The sequence below is a fragment of the Aptenodytes forsteri genome, unplaced genomic scaffold (genome assembly GCF_000699145.1).
Source record: "Aptenodytes forsteri isolate BGI_AS27 unplaced genomic scaffold, ASM69914v1 Scaffold325, whole genome shotgun sequence".
NCBI classification, from domain to species: domain Eukaryota; kingdom Metazoa; phylum Chordata; class Aves; order Sphenisciformes; family Spheniscidae; genus Aptenodytes; species Aptenodytes forsteri.
Window position 1 is genome coordinate 1,014,934 of NW_008795575.1, and position 18,128 is coordinate 1,033,061.

The window sequence follows — 18,128 nt, forward strand, 5'->3', positions numbered from 1 at the left end:
GGACGGCATCCCGGACCCTGCATCCCGGCGCCGCATCCCAGTATCCCAGCTCCTGCATCCCGGACCCTGCACCCCACTGCTTCCCTTTGCGTTTCACCTCCTTTCCAGCCACATTTCACCCTCCCCTGTGCAAACTTTTCCTCCTCTCACCTTACCGGGCATTCAGTGAATGGCAGTGTTTATTCCTCTTTTATTTTGTGATCGTATAGAACAGAGTTTGCACTGCCCTGTGCAGCCCACAGGCACATAGATACACAAACAAGATACAGATTTGGGAAAGTAGTGTATATCCCAGTGGCTGCAACCAGACAAGTGGATGGTTCTTTCTCATTGCATTGGCTCTCCTTCTTTACATCTCCTGGCCCCGCTGCAGCTGTGGAAGGGATGTGCATAGGAGCTCAGATGGGAGATTGGGAATTTCCTGTGTTTTATTCTACAGCTGAATACCAGGAATAAAGTATGAAGGAGTTTCAGTAAAGCCTTACTAAATTATACTCCCCTCTCCCAGGGTACACAAATCACTGAAGTTTTCCTGTGACTCAGTTTCTAAAATTGGTACAAGAAGTCACCAACCCTACAAGGGTCTCTGAAGGACCGGTTAGTACACAAACCTAAGTTCTACTAAATCTTGATGCTACTCCATGACATCAGATGACATTTTTCCTCTTCCTTACATGAACAAGAAGGAGTCTACTAAATGCAGAGTGAGACAAGGATCTTCAGTTTCATAGGATTCCTGAAACTAAGGGTACAAAAAAGAGATTCAAATCTCCAGACCCTTGCAGTATCTGCATGGCCTGATTTCTAAGAGGTACTTGGTCAGGAGGATAGATAAATCAGGAAGAAGCTGGTCCCACACACAAGTACCTCTGGTTGGTGATTTGTAACATTGCACCCTTTGCACTCGCTATTGGAGAGGGAGGCTGTGGGTATCTTGAAAGAATTGCAGTCTTTCTCTGATTTCAGCAGTTGAAACACTTTTGAGGGAAGCAGGTGCTCACTGCGCTCCAAGAATGAGTAAGACGTGTATCAAAGTCCCTTGACTGCACTGGAAATCCCCAAAGAAAAACCAAAGCCTGATTTTCTGACATTAGTCATGTCAATATAGTGTTTTAGTGAGTGCACAGACACTACAGAGATGTGGAGATATGGAATAGGATAGAAGAAACCCCTTTATTTCAAACTAATGCTGTTACAATGGTAGCAACAGCCTCTGGCAATGCACAGTCAGCGCCCTGGGCCCACTCGCTTTACAAGTGTCCTGCAAGAAGGGAAGAGTGTTTTTACAGAAAGTTGGTGGCATTTAGGGGGTTTACCTATAAAGCGGAAAATCCCCTGCTGCTCAAGCAGACTTTGGAAGCTGCAGCCTTGCAACGTCTGCTAAGCAAGCAAGGTGCTGTGCCTGCACACAAACAGCCTGGTGCTGCCAGGAGCCCAATCAGTTATATCTCAGGATATTCATGGCATCTCTCAAGATCTACCCTCACTGATCTAGCTGCACTTTGCATTTCCAAAGCTGTACTTACATTTATTGATGTCAGCAAGTTTTGTGTGTGTGTTTAAACCATTTATTTGGTGACATCAGCTGTGTTTCTGAGAAGGCAAGTTATGAAAAAAATTGTTTAATAGAGACATTTCCGGTTCTTGCTGTGCTGCGGCAGCTTATATCTGTTTTCTAGTTTTATTTCTCAAGTTAATTCTTTTATCTGAAACATTTCAGTGCAAGCCAGGAGAGACTGAAATTACTAGAGTTTCAGGACTGATCGATGGATATGTTCAATCACATCACCTAATTGGCTTTGCACTAGTAACAGTGTAAATCAGAAGTAATCCCACTGAAGTCAGTAGGATTATATGAGCTTAAAAATACTGTGAGAAGGAGGAAAAGCAAAGCCACATTTGGGACTAAGTACCAAAGAGACCACACTGGTTTCATTGTCCGCTGTGATGCACGGACGCTGTAGATCAGGCTGCTTGAAGGAAGCCTGCTGATAAGGAAGGAGTCTTAGTAAGAAGCCATTTAGGTTATTTTGTCCTAAAGAAGCCATCAGGAGATAATTAACTTTTGTCTTCCTGACCCCTTTTACCATAGGATGAGCATCCAGAGGGCACAGCCCTGAGGAAAAGGGTCAGACTATTTCCATGAGCTTAATGCAGCTTTTGCCCACCGAGCCAAAGGGTACATGCTGCAGGACTGTGAAATGGGACTCAGTGGAGCTGTGGCCTCACTGACATTCCCGTGATTTCCACCTGTGGTGCAAAATGGAAAGAGTCTCATCAAAACACAGCAGGACCTAAAGAGGCTGTGTCTGCCAGCCAGGAGGAACCCAAGGGCTGTGAGACATGTGGATATATGGACTGCTGCCAGCCAGGTCTGCGGAGATGTGACTCTGCCTGGGAAACTCTCTTCACTGCTGCCTGCCTCAGTTTCTCCACTTCTGAGATGGATATAATGGGAGCACCGGCAAAGGGCAGTGAAACCAAGAGCTGAAAGTGGCCTGCCAGAGTGCAAAGTGTTGCTGCCCAGACATGGAAAGCCCCTTAAATGGGGTTTTGGGGGCTTGTCCTAGCACCAGTCACCTCTCACAGTGATATTCCTCTGCAGTGCATATGGCATTGCAACTAGCTGGAGGCTGAGTGTGGACAGGCACAAGAGGAGGTCAAAAACCTGAACTTCTCTTATGAGGTGAAGTAGTACAGGCAAGCAACAAAGAGCTTTCAATTCCTCTGTACACCCCACCGATTTAAGTGCTTATAAAGTCAGGCAGGGTGATTTCATACGTCTCTGTCAGTGTGCTAGAGTTAGCAGAACTTGCCTAATTTTATTTCTCAGCAGCCACTATCTGAAGTCCCCGTAGCTATCTTTAACTCCCTCCTTCCAGTTAAGTGTCCTGCAAACAGCTGCCGGCTGGCGCTGAGGGACTGTCCCAGCTGAGTGATGCTGCGACAAGTGCCAGCTGGGTGATGTCCTCTCCTGGGCTCAGTGGCAGAGCTGGGCTCTGTTCCAGCTGGTCACATGTGCACCAAGCGCCTTTGGTCCTCAAGAGCCCAAGGATTGTCACTCTGGTTCTGTGCATTGAAAAGGAACTGAACTCATCTGGCAATATAACCTCCTTCCAAAAATACAAACTTTAGAAGTATCCCTTTCTTTCCTCCAAATTTAGAAGGAGCCTCTTATGGACTCCTCATCACTGCACAGATGACTACTGCAACACTTGTAGAGTTCAAGGCCAAAACTATTCAAGTCTCTAGCCTGCTCATCAGTATAGCATAGGTCACATAATTTCATGAGCTATTCATATATATATACACACACATATATTAATCTATATCTTGCGTTTTAAGTATTGGAGAGACAGAAGATCTAACACTCAGCATTTTGTAGCAATACCGATCATCTCACTATTAATTAAATAAGCAACCAGCCCCCGTTATGACTAACTGGAATCTGTCTAGCTGCAGTTTCCTCCGGATGCTTGCCTAGGAGGATGCCTGTGTGTTCTTTCTAGCATTTGCAAGCCCAGGCTTGCCAAAATTTTTTTAACTGAGAAACACAGCTCATCTGCCCTGACCTCCCAAGAGCAGACAGAACCTTACACAGTTTTACATATATGCACACAAACACAGGCACGTACGGAAACTGAAAAAACCAAAAATCTATATGGTCTAAACGCGAGATATCCATTTCTGAAGAACCCACCATTGTGGGATTTGTGACTAACACCCCAGCAACTTCAGTAGTGTTGCACTGGGACAATTCCAGGCTGGAAGAGACCAGATTTAGCTGTAGAAGGCCAAACTGCACTCAGAGAGATTGCTGCAAACCTGGAAAGGCTTGTTTGCTTCTCTGGCTTCAGCCTGATTTACTCTAGGGTAGCAAGAATGTGAATGTCACCTGTATTATCTCAAGTTCTCGGAGCCAGATTTTTATTTGGGAATCTATTTCCCATTGAAACTGTGAATGGGGTGCTGGATTTCCTTTTCTGGTCTGTCCATCAACTGCTAATAGATCTTACTGCCAGACAAAAATACATATAAATAGTGTGTGTGTGTGTGTGTGTGCATATGTATCTGCAGGTTTTTCCTTCTGTAAATGAGAACAGATTTGGTATCAAGTCTTCGTAGTTCAAAACAACAAGAAAAGCCACCAGTCCAGGATTACAACCTTTATGGGGAAACGAGGCTCGGAGAGGACAGCGAGGAGATGATGAGGGCTGAACCTCTCCAGATGTTGGCAGGTCATACATTTCTCTGTGACTTAGTTTCCCTCTAAAAAATGAACCTAACAAAAATACCTCTGTGGCCCATATTAATATATGATTTGATATTTATGAAATGTGGATGAGTTTCTGCAGAGAAATAGTTCCACAGAAAGAACATTTCACAAACATTTAGTTCATGATGAATTTAATTCTTTCCCCCTGTTGCTCAGGTACTCCACTGACAATAGCACAGACTTTTTGAGGAGATTGATATCATTTTTCACACAAACATTTAATTAGGTGACATTGCGTCACTCTCAGCTACTGCTTGTGGATTCCTGCAAACCCATCCATTGAGGACTGACAGCTGAGTCAGGAACATAAACCTTCTACAAATCTGCTTTAGTGCCCACCGGTCTTTAGCTAATAATAGAACATAATCTCATTGGAAATCTAAATGAAATCGTCATGTTTTTCCTGCTTTAATATCGCAAAATTAATTCAGAGATGTAGCTGTGTCTGGACCACTGTCCATTTGCATTACAATACAGTCTTGGCCTGAGTGAACCCCAGCTGCTCCCACTAGCACAGTCCTGCATCCCCCACTAGCATCTCTGAGATGTTTTGCACAAGTAGGTACCGACACAGGGCTGGAGCAAGGCTGAGCACCCAGCCGGCAACTTGGCAATGCTCATTTTTTGCTTGCTTGCCCATTTTTACAACGCAGGGCTCCGAAGCCCTGTTGTGAACAAGGTGGGTACAAAATACATCCAAATTACACTACCAACATCTGGGCTGCCTGAGAGGCAGACACGGAATCAAATCTAAATCCACAGCAACTTCAGCCTCACCACAGTCCCCGTTCTGAAATGTTTCTTACATTTCTGTTTCTTGCTGCTCTGCAGCTGCTGGATGGGACCTTGCAGCTCTCGCTGCAACTCCCTACTTAGAAGTCAGCAAGAGATGCCTGGCAGCGTATGACAGAGCTCCCTGCCGAGGGGGTCTCAGTAAATTACCCCCTGGGATATATTAATCAATTAGCCCTGCTTTATGCATTTTAAGAGAAAAATAAGAGGCCATTGTAATTGCCTCACACTTTAGTGCTCTACTACCCTGCCAGACATACAATAGACACTGATGGGCAATGAGGGGTAGGCTGATAGAGCACTTAGACCCATTGCAAACAGCTTTCAGCAACTCTTCCTGCCTTGTGGGGTTTCTCTATCATTCCCTCCTTTGTCTTTCACTAATGGCATCATCTCAGATTTAGCAGCAGAATTCAGAGCAAGAGGGTGCCTGTAATTGATATTGACCCAAAGACAGAAAGGTTTCTGAATAATGAAACAGCATCTTGTACATTCCTGGAGAGAGCGTGTTCCTCCTGCCTGGCACCTGCCAGTTACTGATGAGGAGAAAAAGCAATTAGCACCGGTTGCCTGATATGAAATTTAAAAAAAAAATATATATATATTTTGCAATGCACTTTTGGATTAGTGAGACCTCTCCTCCGTGCCCTGGGGATGCCAGTATTGCTCGTGCTTTGCTTTGAAATAATACTGATCTACAGATACAGTCTCTGTGGCTCCTCTTCTGTCAATCACTAGACTCCACACCAACAGCTTTCACTACCTCTTCCTACCTGGTGGTAAAACTCAGCCATGGAAACCAGCACAGTTCTGGTGACTTCTCTGAGGTTACGCTGATTTACAGGAGCGGAGGTTCTGCTCTGGGGCTGTACCGCCTTGCAGCTGCTGGGGACTCTCCATCATCAACGGGGGACTGTGGGCAGCGAGGCTGTTGCTTTGCAGCCCATCAGGTTTCCAAATGGACACCTAATGGTCACCTTTTGGAATGCACTGGAGTGGGGCTGTGATGTGACTGTCCAAATGTCCTTACCCAAATCTGCCTTGTATGTTCAGACCCTGCTTTATTTCTGAGGAACTTCAGGTACAAAATAAAGCACTAGAAGACTTAAGAAAGACTTATAAAGACTTAAGAAGCTACTTAGGTTGATAGAGAGAAAGCAATATGTGCTTAGGATGTCTTAGGGACCTCCTAAGGTGAAAAGAAAATCCCTCCAGGTTACAGGAATTTTAAAACATAAAAAATGATGGTTAGGCAAGATGTGAAGTTCTCAGAAAGGACACAGTGACATGCAGGGACTACTTTGAGAACTATGGGCTATGAAACAAGCTCAATACGGAAGAGTCCCAGATTCAAAAATTATCCAAGATAGAGTATATGTTGCCCAAATGATGCATTGTCACCTGTGTGCAAAAACGCAGCTGCAGAAAAGATGGTTATGTGATTAGGACTCTCTGGACCTTGAATTTCAATTTCCTATTCTGCTATCCCTTCTAGATGAACACTGTGCTTCATTTTTCCCATCTGTATAGTGGGAGGCAATGGTATCTCCTATCCTCCGGGACTGAGTATGAACTTGTATTTGCAAGAAGTCAAAGTGCTTTGTGCTAAGGGCCCTCTAACCAGGGAGGCAATGTCAATGAAGTAAATAGTGCTCCTCCTGATTTACGCTAAGGAAAAGCAGAATCTTGGTACACTGTCTCTGCTAGTCTGCTTAGACAGTTTTTTCCTATTTTGGCCCCCCTGTGCTCATACTTTGCCTGTTTTAATTTCTTGCTCTGTGCCTCTTGCTGCTGTTCTCCATTTGTCCCTTCTAGACCTACCCCTTCCCTCCTCCCTTTTCCCCACAAACCAGTAGGAAACACATGCCTGCTCCAGGCCAGAGGAGTACAGGAGGAGTTTCAATTGTTTTGAAATATATGCCAACACATTTGCACCCATGCTTTGCGAAGATGGGGACGCTACGCCCACATGTGCAAGAGCCAGCCCTTAAAATAAGACCTAATAGTCAGACTGATGTTTACATCCTCTGGCAAAAAGGCTCTTTTGCAAAGACACCTCAGGGCAGATTCAGACATACTTGTTATTTCCTCAGCCATGCACTGGTTTCCGGAGGTACTGATTAATTTGAAAGCTTTCTTCTTCTTCTTCTCCCCCCCCCCCCCCCTTTCTCTTTTTCACTTGGCTTTTCCCAAGAAGAGACTTTGTGTGAAATGTTAAGATGTGCACAATTGGCTTATTTGTGACCCTGGGCAATATTTGCGTTACAGATGAGACAAGTGGCATGTATAGTTAGTTTAGGCGTCTTACCTGTCCTGATAGGTTTTGCGATGCCCTCTGTGGCAGGATCAGCTGCCTGAAAGAGAAGCAAGAGAAGAGATGGTTATTCTGGGAGCATACCCATGTTCAAGTACAACCCTGCTTTAAAAGTGGATCTTAAAAGTTTCCACTGCATGCCATGAAGGCAATACACATCCCGATGCACAGGGAGCCAGCGCCAGGCGTTACAGAGCGTATGGCTCCTATAGAGCCTCACAGGTCAGTGAAGGATTGCTGTGGAGCAAACAGCTCCGGCAAGCTCTCTGCACTCATCCAGATATCATCCTCAGTCATCCCTCATCACTGCCTTTTTTCCTAATGCAGAAACCCTACATTTCTGAGACAGCCAGCAATTCTCTCAGTGCGGTAAGAAATGTGTATGGTTTCTGTTGGGACTGTTTTGGAAGAACAAGCCCTGAAAACCTCACTCTGTGGCTTGCAAAGCTTGGAGAGAGTAGGACAGAGTGGGACTGGACACCCTTGAGAGCCCGTGTCCGTCCCTGGGAAGCCAGTAGCTGGATGAAAATAAAAGCTGTAGAGCCTCAGCACAGGTCTGAGAGTGACAGAGTTGACCTGCCTCACCTCTGCTCCTTCTTCTTCCTGGGGTGTAAACCCAAGCATCAAAATGGCATGGGAAATTGTCCTCAATCAGCATGGCCTGAGAACTTCTCAGGAAACATGCTCTAAGTGTGAAATATGATAGGCTTCATCTGTGGTCTTGCTTCTGTTTTATCACACCTCTCTGCCATCCAAACATACAACCTTGAAGCCTGTGCTTGCTTGCATATTACTTCCACACAAGTCACTGACAGCTCATAAACGTCCGTCAGTGCCCTCGAGGAGCAAACAAATTCTCCCAACAGCTGAGGAAAGATACTGAGAGTGCCTCAGTGCTTGAAACTATGTGTCACGTCCCTTCATTCACATGCGCTGGGCAGTCCCACAGTGATTTCAGTATCAGGGAGAGGGTTTTGCTCAGGCTAGCCTAAACCACCTCCTCTCATCTGGGCTAATTGTGCAGGCTAACCAGGCCAGGCCCGATTTAGCATAGAATCATAGAATATCTAGAGTTGGAAGAGACCCATAAGGATCATTGAGTCCAATTCCCTGCTCCTCGCAGGACTACCTAAAACTAAACTCTATGACTGAGAGCATCGTCCAGATGCTCCTTGAACTCTGACAGGCTTGGTGCCGTGACCATTTCCCTGGGGAGCCTGTTCCAGTGACCGACCAGGATGTCCAAGAAGAAGAAAGTTGGGAAGCTGGTACCAGCTTTAGCAGAACATCTAATATCTCCTGGGAGAAATGAGGCACACCATGCATGTGGTGGGAGACAGCTTCATCCATAGTGGTCTTAAAACATAAGCACTTTATTTTTGTGTGTAAATAGGATAATGTGTGGTGTGGGGAGAAGGAAGATGGTTGGACAGTGAGAAAAATCACGTTGTGTCTGTTTGTGGTACTTAATGTTCTAGTCTTAAATGTTTAAGAATACTTTTAATTAGACTTTGGCCTAACGTGACCAAGTTTTCAACCATGGCTAAAGTGGAGAGCTGCATCTGCTCCTGGCAAAGCAATGTTATCCTTTGGTCTAATGCTAAAATGCTGTGTCCCGCAGACAGAGATGGCATAGGTGCTTCATAATTTTGGTATCTGTAATATATGATTTGTTCATTTTCTCTCCCCACACCTATGTAACACAGGGGAGAAGTTATCTGTTGAGACAGTATTTCTCCTAGCTGTACAGGAAGGCTGCTGGGTTAGGAGAAGAATGGGAACCTAGAGCTGTAGTTTGAAAAAACAGGCATTTCCAAGCTTTTTGGTATCCTACACGACAGCCTCCCTTGCAAACTCTCATGGATCCTATGCACACATATCACCAAATGTGGGACTGAGAACAGTCTCGGCTGAAAACACTCCCAAGGACCATCTGCCAGAGCCTCTCAGCTCCTGTCTTGGACCCTTGCACTGGGCTGTCCCTCTCACATGCACTCAGGGCGCAGGGAAGCATTACTTTTCAATGCCAGTTATGAGCATTTCTGCCCTCTGCAGAGAATTAAAGGCATTTTTGCATGAGAGAAAAGGGATGCTCTGCCCCTAGCTAGATTATGCTAAATGAAATCAGACAGCAGATCCACTGCTGCCTGTAGAGAAGTGTTTGGTAAAGTGATCGAGACATTATGATCAGTGAGGTGTTCACCTTGCAGCCCTCCCTCGGAGATGGTGTGCAGGACAAGGCTGATGGCTCACAGCTTGCTTTGTAGTCAGGGCAACAGGAACAAGATTAAAATGTACTAATGTATTGTGTTCTCACCTGGGAAGCCTCCCAGTGGGTGAAAACAGCAGATACTAATGCAATTTATTTTAGTGACAATTGAGTAGATATTCAAATAAAACTTTAGAGCTTGCTTTGAAATATTAGTGGCATTACTTCTTTCTTTCCTAACAGCAAAAATATTGCATGTAATGCTGTAATTTGGAATGCAAAGAGGCACGCAGTAGGAGCCCAAAGAGATTAAATCCTACAGTGCCAGCTCAGGAAGAGTTCATGACAATGAATTTTACCCTGTCTGGAGTGGTCTGGGTGCTGCTGATGAAGGATCTCAGTCTTTACTCAGCAAGCAGAATAATTTGAGTTTGCTTCATTGGAGAAAATGATAATCAGGTGCCAGTGAAAGTCATTTCTTTCTTCTTTCCCTTAATCATTTTACAAGAAAGTTTCCCAAGCTGAGACAGGCTGGTGCTGCGAGAGGGTCATTCTAATGTCCTGTGTCAGAACTGTGAATTTTCATTTAACCAGAGGTCTCTGAAGTGTGTATCTGCCTCTAGAAAGTCCAAGAAAACACACCCTGAAACCACAGTCCCCCAGAAACTGGCCTGGGGTGAGCTTAACTAGGTCCAGGGCTCTTCCAAGAGGATGTCCGCACAGCAGCTCTGTGGGGACAAGCTCTTTGGACTGTTGTCCCGGGAGGAAGATTTGCAATTTGAAAAAAAGCCTCAAGGCTCTCCCATGTTTCTGCTCAGCCTCAAACCATCCTTACCTGTCTCTGGCTGAGGGGGAAGGAAGGCAGTGGCACTTTAGTAGGTGGCCCTGAGTTGCCAAGAGGCAAAGGTAGAAACTAGATGTGAAAACTCAGAAAGCGGAGTGCCGTCCTCACAGCTGATCTGATAATGAGCATCACAGGAAACAGAGCCCCATGTGAAACTAAGTTTTTCCAGTACTGCCAATACTTATTAAAGTGACACCTCTAGACAGCAGGTGACTGTCACTGTACAGAATACCAATGGCAAGGGTTGGAACAGCGCAGTTTTCTTCTAGAATGCCTCAGTGGTTTTCCTGTGGTGTTCAACAAGTGGGAAATCTGCTTTCAGGGGCAGTTTTCAGTGGTGTGGTTTTTTTTTTTCATTTTAATTTTTGTCAGGGTTGTCCACCAGAGGGGGCCAATAGGCACCGATCCGGGCAGCCCGTGGCAAGGTTATTTTTAAGTAGACATAAATCACCAAATAGATAGAGCAGGGACTTGCTAGGTGCTGAAGGAGCAATTTCTGGTTATGGCAGTCCCACTGCTAAATGAGGTTTACATTTTTGACTCCAGCAGCCTTGAAGACTAGATCAGCAAATATAAATATCTGCACTGACTCTTATCATTTGCCACACTGGTGCATTAACTCTGCTGAAAAGATTTACCCACACAGTTTGGAGGTTAAAAATGTGAAGTCTACAAAATCCAGAGCAGTGATGGACCATCCCAGATTATGGACTTTGGACATTCACGCAGAATTTTTTCATAGAGGTAGGTGGCCTAGGTGCCTGATACAGCATACCTTGCAGTACAGCATAAGATTTGCTAGGGTCTGTGTGTCTTAAAATTACGTTTGTCTAGTCCTTTCTGTCTCATAGTCTTTCACTGGTTTTACATATATCTCTACGTACATAAATATCTACATAGATTTGTATATATACATATGACCAGCAGCAGTGAAGTGCAGCAGAGGTTTTAGCACTCATAACAGTGTTAGGAAGAAAAATGAAGGCTACAGACTGTCCTTTTTCCAGAGAAAAATAAAGACAGCTGTGAAAGATCAAGACAAGTGAATGGCCTGAAGCCAAGGGTTTCTGCAGATGAAAGCTGAAGAAATGAACGGACTTCAGCACTGCACATAGTTAGTTCCAAAAAACGCAGTTTAGTTCCAAAAAATGACACTTCCCAGGTCTGACACTAATGTGCTGTGCCACCCTTCTTGAAAACAAGGTGTAAAGGAAATTTCTTGGGGTATTGGGCAATGCGGGGGTGGGGGCGGGCATAATGTGTATTAGTAGTGCTGTTAGATTCAGAGAAGCAGCTTTGGAATCATAGTTGCTTTTTTGTTTTGGTCTTTCATGCTAGATTTCCCTTATTCAGAGCACCTAGATTTTGGGTGATGCAAATGCCTTGTTTCTACAAAGTTTGATTTTCCCTTTCCAATGCATCTTCCGTCATCTTAAACTAGCCAAGTGTAAATTCATCAAAAGGAAGACAAGCAGTCAATTTCCATGTACCTGCAATGGGACTAGGGGACTGTATGATCTGCTTGCCACCAGAAGCCTCCTCTTAATGCAGTGGTACCCGAGACATGGGTCACAATGCCTGCATTGTCCCTAAGACCCTCTAACACTCATTTGGACAGAGGAAAATAAAAATTTCTACCTCAGCTAAGCATAGGGAGGGCATGAAGTTGCCACCGTTGCCCCTGTGGTCGAGGATCACTCACATAATCCAGCTGACAACATCTGGAGAGAAAACCAGATCATCTCAAGAGGCTGATCACACAAAATGTTGGTCCTCTCTTGAGAAGTTACAAAGAAAATAATTAAGCCAACTGATGATGCTCTACTCCCTACAGCAACAGGATAATAGGACTCAATAGCCACAGGGGTCCAAGTACAAGAACTCCCCAGACCTCCTGTCCCAGAGCTGCTGAAGTCAATACTACAAGATGCTCAGCCCAGCCACAACTGTATTTACCAAAGGACTTTGTACCTAGCCTTACGCTGACAGTGTGACCATGAGCTAAAGTGTTTTTGGAGCAAGACCTGGAGTTTCTTGAGGGACCTGTCTCACAGGATGAACACTTGTTCCCTGGTCTGGAAATTCAAGACCAGTCATGGATGAAGAATGACTATGCTGCTTCTGAACTGGGGGTCTTTCAGCTCCCTGAGAACAAGAACAAAAGTTACGCTTTTACTGCCAAATTCCTCTCACAGCATTTATTTGTGTTTCTCACACACCTCAGCTTCCTACTTTCTCCTTCAGCCAAGCTCATTTCCAAAGCAGCTGCAATAACGTCATTACTCTTTTAGATGAAAACCTTGACTCCTTCAGTAATATCATTCCTCTGGCAAGTAGTGTAACTGCGTTTATCCTGATGGAGAGGTAATTTAATGCTTACTTTCATAATAAGTACAAATGAAAGCCTCATTATATAGGAAAGCTGTGGCAATTCTGTAATTACCCAGGCTGTTATTTTAAAGATCTCCCTTAATGTCCCACTATTTATCACTTGAAAACCCCCATGTCTCATTCTAACTGTGCCCAAACTCCTTCTCTTTTGGAAGAACACTGATTTCAGGTAAATGACTCCTCCCTGATACAACTTAAAGACATATCAGTCAAGCCTTCATGGTTTAATTTCTGGGTAATGTGCATACACAGGCACACAGACTGCACAGGGTAAATTTAGTAAGAGAAAATATTGAGCTGAAAGATCATATTTTGTTTTCCATGGCCAAATTCCTCCAACAGCCCTGCGCTGGTGCTTTCATTCTATGAATAGTAGTGGAGGTACTTCAGCACTTAGATTTTTGCAATAAGATTTCAAAGCCTATGAAACTTCTAACCTGTCATTTTACCTCAGTAAAGTTCATGGCAACATTCCTGATAAGATCAGAAATGCACTTTTTGTAATTATCACCACCTGTACCTCTGCCCTGGCTGTAACTGTCTCATCGATTCCCCATTCAACCACAGAGCCACTTGAGAGCAAGCCTCTTTATTTTGAGAAGGAGAAAATGTCTGTAGGCAGAGAGAACAGTTGTTTTTGTCAGACCTTGCCTCACTTATATCCTTCAGTCATCCTTGCTATAACTACTTTTGCATTAAAAATCACACCCAAGAACAGGACTAACAAAAAAAGAGAGGGACAGTGAGCTACTTTGCCCCCATCCAGTGCTCTGGGTAGTTCGAGAGCTCTGCTTCACCACATCACGGTGCATCCCAGCAGACAGCACCACACAGCGTCACACATAGAGATGTCTCGTGTTATGTCCATTACTAAAATTTATCAATATTTCAGAGGAACACACGTAGACACTGCCAGACCAGACCATCTTGGACAGTGGTCACTTTGTAGAAGCGACAGGAGACACATAGAAAACCAGGTAACAGACACTGAGGCACTGATCTATCTTCCCTCCACCTCTCCTGCTAACTAGACAGGACAGAGGGTGGTTAGCATCTGGGATTATGAGCTTTCCACTTCCATTTACAGAGTAGCAATTGAGTGCCAGAAGTTAAGGCTGCCCATAGAGAAGGGTTTATTTTTTTGAAAGTTCTTTTCTCTCCCTCTGTGTTTCATCTTTCTCTCCCCTAATTCACATGTGTGCATTTATAACAGGAGGCAGCGACTGATTTTGTGGCCACAGGATAACTTTGGGGAAGCAGTACGTAAAAAAAAGGGCCGTCAAAAGGTAAAATGAAATGAATAATGTAAGAAATTGCTTACCGTCCTCTGAACGACTAAGACCATGATGGTGGCTAACGCAAAGATGAGTAACGCAACAAGGGTAGCAATGATGAAATAGAAATATGTTTTGTTAGTGGCTCCAAGCCTCCTTGAAACGGTGTCTTCATTCACATGCATGGCTGATTCATGAGAGTCCTTCACCTGAAAAAGTGTTTGCTCTTGTGCCGAGCACTTTCTTATATAGCTCTCAGGGTACTGCTCTGTATCTCCCCTTGATCAGGTTCAAGTTGCAGCCGATCTCTGTTCCTGGCAGGATTTTCCCCCTTCATCCTGGCTCATGTGATCTGGAAAAAAAACTTCATCACTTGTAGTACAAAGAAAGAGGGACCTGGGGGCGTGAAGCAGGACGCAGCTGTGAAGAGGGGAAGGAGCTTCATGTTCTTGATCAGGGATTTCGCGACAGCAGTCTTGTATGCTGCATTGGAGGTTTCTGATGTCAGAAGGTGAATAGTTACCAAGATCAGTCGTTGTCCTCCCCCCCCACCCCCCCCATCACTGGCTTTCTGTGAAACGGAGAGCTATGCAAATTCTGTTTCATTTTGTACTCAGTGCAGCTACAGTTCGGTAGAGTAAATCACCCCGGAGCTCTGCCTTTCTGTTGCACAGAGTAACCTCTTCTTAATCCCAGTAGCGTCCCAGACTGCGATCTCCAGAGCTCTGCATTCAGAGGTGAACTAGGCTTTGAGTTTGGTGGCTGTAGCTCCTGCCTGTGAAGGTCCAGAGATGTTGGGTGAGATTTTCATTGAAGTATTTCATAGAAATGTGCCAGGAAGACATCTTTGACGAAGGATACAAGTTCTAGGCAGACGCATAGAAAGAAAACAGTCACACCAAAGTTGCTGAAAGCACGATGTTAGGATGTGCCCACAGAGGGTGTCTGTATTCACCTTCCTGCCCTGGCTTATTTGCAGCTAGTGAATTAATGCTCGTTTCCATCCTGTCCACAAGCCTCTCCTCTGCCCTAGTCTGGGACTATCACCCAGCCATGGGGTTTCTCATGGAACCTAAATGAGATTTCGTCAACTGGAAATATTCCTACTTCATTCCAGTGTGAAAGGACCAGCCATTCCTAACCCTGCATTTTTTATGTGAGATGACTCCTTGCTTTCTGGCCAGTCCAGCTCTGAAGACACTTGGGTGTTTCTGAAAATTCTCACAGTTAGATGCGTCTCCTCTTTTGATTCATATCAATGCAAGGCAGTTAACTCGTGTAACATGATCAAAATGACTAGGAGTATTATTTGTCTCAGCTATTCCCAGTTTGGTGATACAAGGACATCAGAAAGGCCAAAGAGGATCTTATCAATGGTCCCTCTAGCTCAGTATCTTTCCTTCAGTAGAGAGCAACAAGATATGTCTTGGGAAGAATATCAGAACACAAAAAGCAGGTAGAGTTATTTATTGAGTTTAATTCTCCAGTTTCCTCTGATTTGGGCTTGTGGGACTCCCAAACCAGAGGTAATACCTTTCTCTTTTAATCCAATTCTTCTTTACACCCCTGACATTAACGGATCTTAGCATCTTACTATTATTACTACTATCTTTTAATAAAATCACTAGAGCACAGTACTACAAAAGCTTCTATAGATTTCCAAAATAGTGTTTTTCAGAGCATCTCTTATTGCCGTGGAAACAGGCACAATCTATTTTAATCAGAGACAAAGGGAAGCAGCCTCCTCTCCTTAAGGATGAGACAATAGCGTAACACGCTTGGCCAGGGCTTCCTCAGGAAATCTGTCGCTCAAGCCTGACAGGATGGATGAGATGGATCCTCACCTGCTGGGTCCCGCCTGGTCAATGCAAAACCTTGGACAGCTGCTAGCAGCAGTGGTTCTCACTCACCCTGGTTTGTACTGGAAATTAATCTTGATTTGCAAGGGAAAGATTTACAAAGTCTTGCCTGTGAAAGTTCATTTGACCCCTTAAAACAGTCGGTCCTGCAGAGCAGCAAACCCACCTTTTGGGAAGCTGAACATGGAGGTCCCCTAACACCACCATTGCTCCCCAACCCTCCTAGACAATGTGACAATTCTGAAATGCAGCAAAATCCAAAAGATCTTGCAGTGACTGGCAGCATCTACTATTCTTGAAAAGACGCTTCAACACCTCTTGCTCATGGCTGAGCAGATACATACGTCAGCAAGGAAGAAGGTTTTCGAGAGAATAATGGTGGTGTAGTTTTAAGGATATCGCATCATGCTTGGTGTCACGAGGAGGACACACTCCTCTGTGAGCTCGTAGGCTTTTGTGGTTGCACATGGATGTGCACAGTCAGCTCTTCAAGCTGTGAAACGCTTGTGCAAAACTTATAAGTAGACAACCAGATAGTGTAGTGGTGATGACTACAAAAGAAAAAGGTATCAGTGAAGGCCAGTGAGGGAAAACAGGACAAATTCATCCCCTGTGTAAACAAGTGCAATCCAGATTAAATTTGGCCTGTTACTTTCTAAACTAAATTTGGTTAGCCCACTAGTACAGCATTGGAAACCCACAGAGTTTAGTGAGTTGGAAATGCTGAAACCTGCTGGGAAGGACACAATAATATATAGGAGCACAGAACATCCACTCATGTAGTGATATCATGCTATACAGTGTTCCAGGACAGCAAAGGCAAACACCTAAGATTGCTCCAGGTAACAGCAGGATCTATGAATGATTCCCCTTTCGTGATGGGTGAAATATCTTGAAATGTAGAAGTAAAATACTGCTCAGCTAAGACAGCTATACTGTTAAGGCAGCCAGTAATTTTTAAACAGGATAACACTGCAGGATGAGTGGATACTTCAGTAGCTTTGTCTTTGGCAGTAAATAAACCACCGCACCTCCTTGTTAAATAGGTGTTCTTGGGGTACTGTGGCTGTATATCCTAGCTTGTAGGTGGTGGTGCACTTTCAAACATAACTTTAGCGTAATGCTCTGTTACCCTCTAGTTCCTAACAAAATCACTCTACAAACCCTATCACACTATTTGTCTGATTATGCCTGATTTCCAGAGCACAGTTCACTGCTTTCATGCCTTCTGACCAATGTTGCATCAATTCTCACAAGCTCCGGTTCAGGAGGCTAAATAGCAGGTGCTTGCCCTGTATTTGCATTGGCACGTGCTGCGTCCTCTGCAGCAAAGAGCTTTGCATAAAAGGACAAAGAGAGAGAAAACAAATGAACCACAAAGCTAGCAGTTGTAATTATTTCTTGGTAGAGTTTGCAAGTGGCTCTCTTTAGCAGAAAAATACAAAAGATCCCAGCCCCTTGTTAATATTTATTTATCTACTCCTCTGCTGAAAGGAAATAAACTTGCTGAGAACTGAAAACCCGTCCACGTGGTCAATGGAAATTCACCCTTGACTGAAGTCTGTGAGAACTGAAAACCTTTCTGAAAGACATTAATGGCCAATTCTTCAAAGATGCCACTGAAATCCAGGGGTGTGAAGTGTATAGGTGCCTTTAGAAGTTTCTGGTTTTATCCTCAATGAAAACTGTGTGCATTTCTCATCAAAACCATCATTCATGTTTACACCCAAGTAGTTTGCTACCAGAACCTCGTCCTTAGCTTTTCAAGATCTAAGAGAGCTCAGAGAAGGTGCAGCATAATGTATGTTTTATTATCCCTAGTGATTCCTAGTACCCTCCTAATTAACGATCTTCGATAGCAAAGATGCTATTGGGCTTCTTATCTTCAAAGAGAGACCCCTTTAAAGACAGAGTTAATTAACTTCAGCTGAGTTGCACCTAAGTGCACACATATAAACATGTGAGCACATGCGGGCACTTGTGAATCACTTGATATTGAAATGCAAGATCAGTAAATTGAGGTTACTGCAAAACGCCATTAGCACTCAAGGTATGAATCACCTTGTTGTCGGCAGTTTTTAAGTTTCCTCCGATGAATCACTCTCTTGTATTGCACATCAGCATTATGTTTGTAGTCCATATCTCAGCCCGAACCAAGGGAGATGGGTG

General features: G+C 44.3%; 1 protein-coding gene across 1 annotated transcript in view; it reads right to left on the minus strand.

The window, feature by feature from the left end:
- Nucleotides 1-16,166, minus strand: part of TNFSF8 (tumor necrosis factor superfamily member 8) — an 18,675-nt gene extending 2,509 nt beyond the window's left edge. The window contains exons 1-3 of the mRNA XM_009282250.2: nucleotides 16,126-16,166; nucleotides 14,148-14,379; nucleotides 7,377-7,422 (exon numbers count right to left, since the gene is read on the minus strand). Coding sequence (XP_009280525.2) covers nucleotides 7,377-7,422; nucleotides 14,148-14,379; nucleotides 16,126-16,166 — 319 coding nt within the window. The remainder of the gene's footprint in view (nucleotides 1-7,376; nucleotides 7,423-14,147; nucleotides 14,380-16,125) is intronic.
- Nucleotides 16,167-18,128: the final 1,962 nt, after the last annotated feature.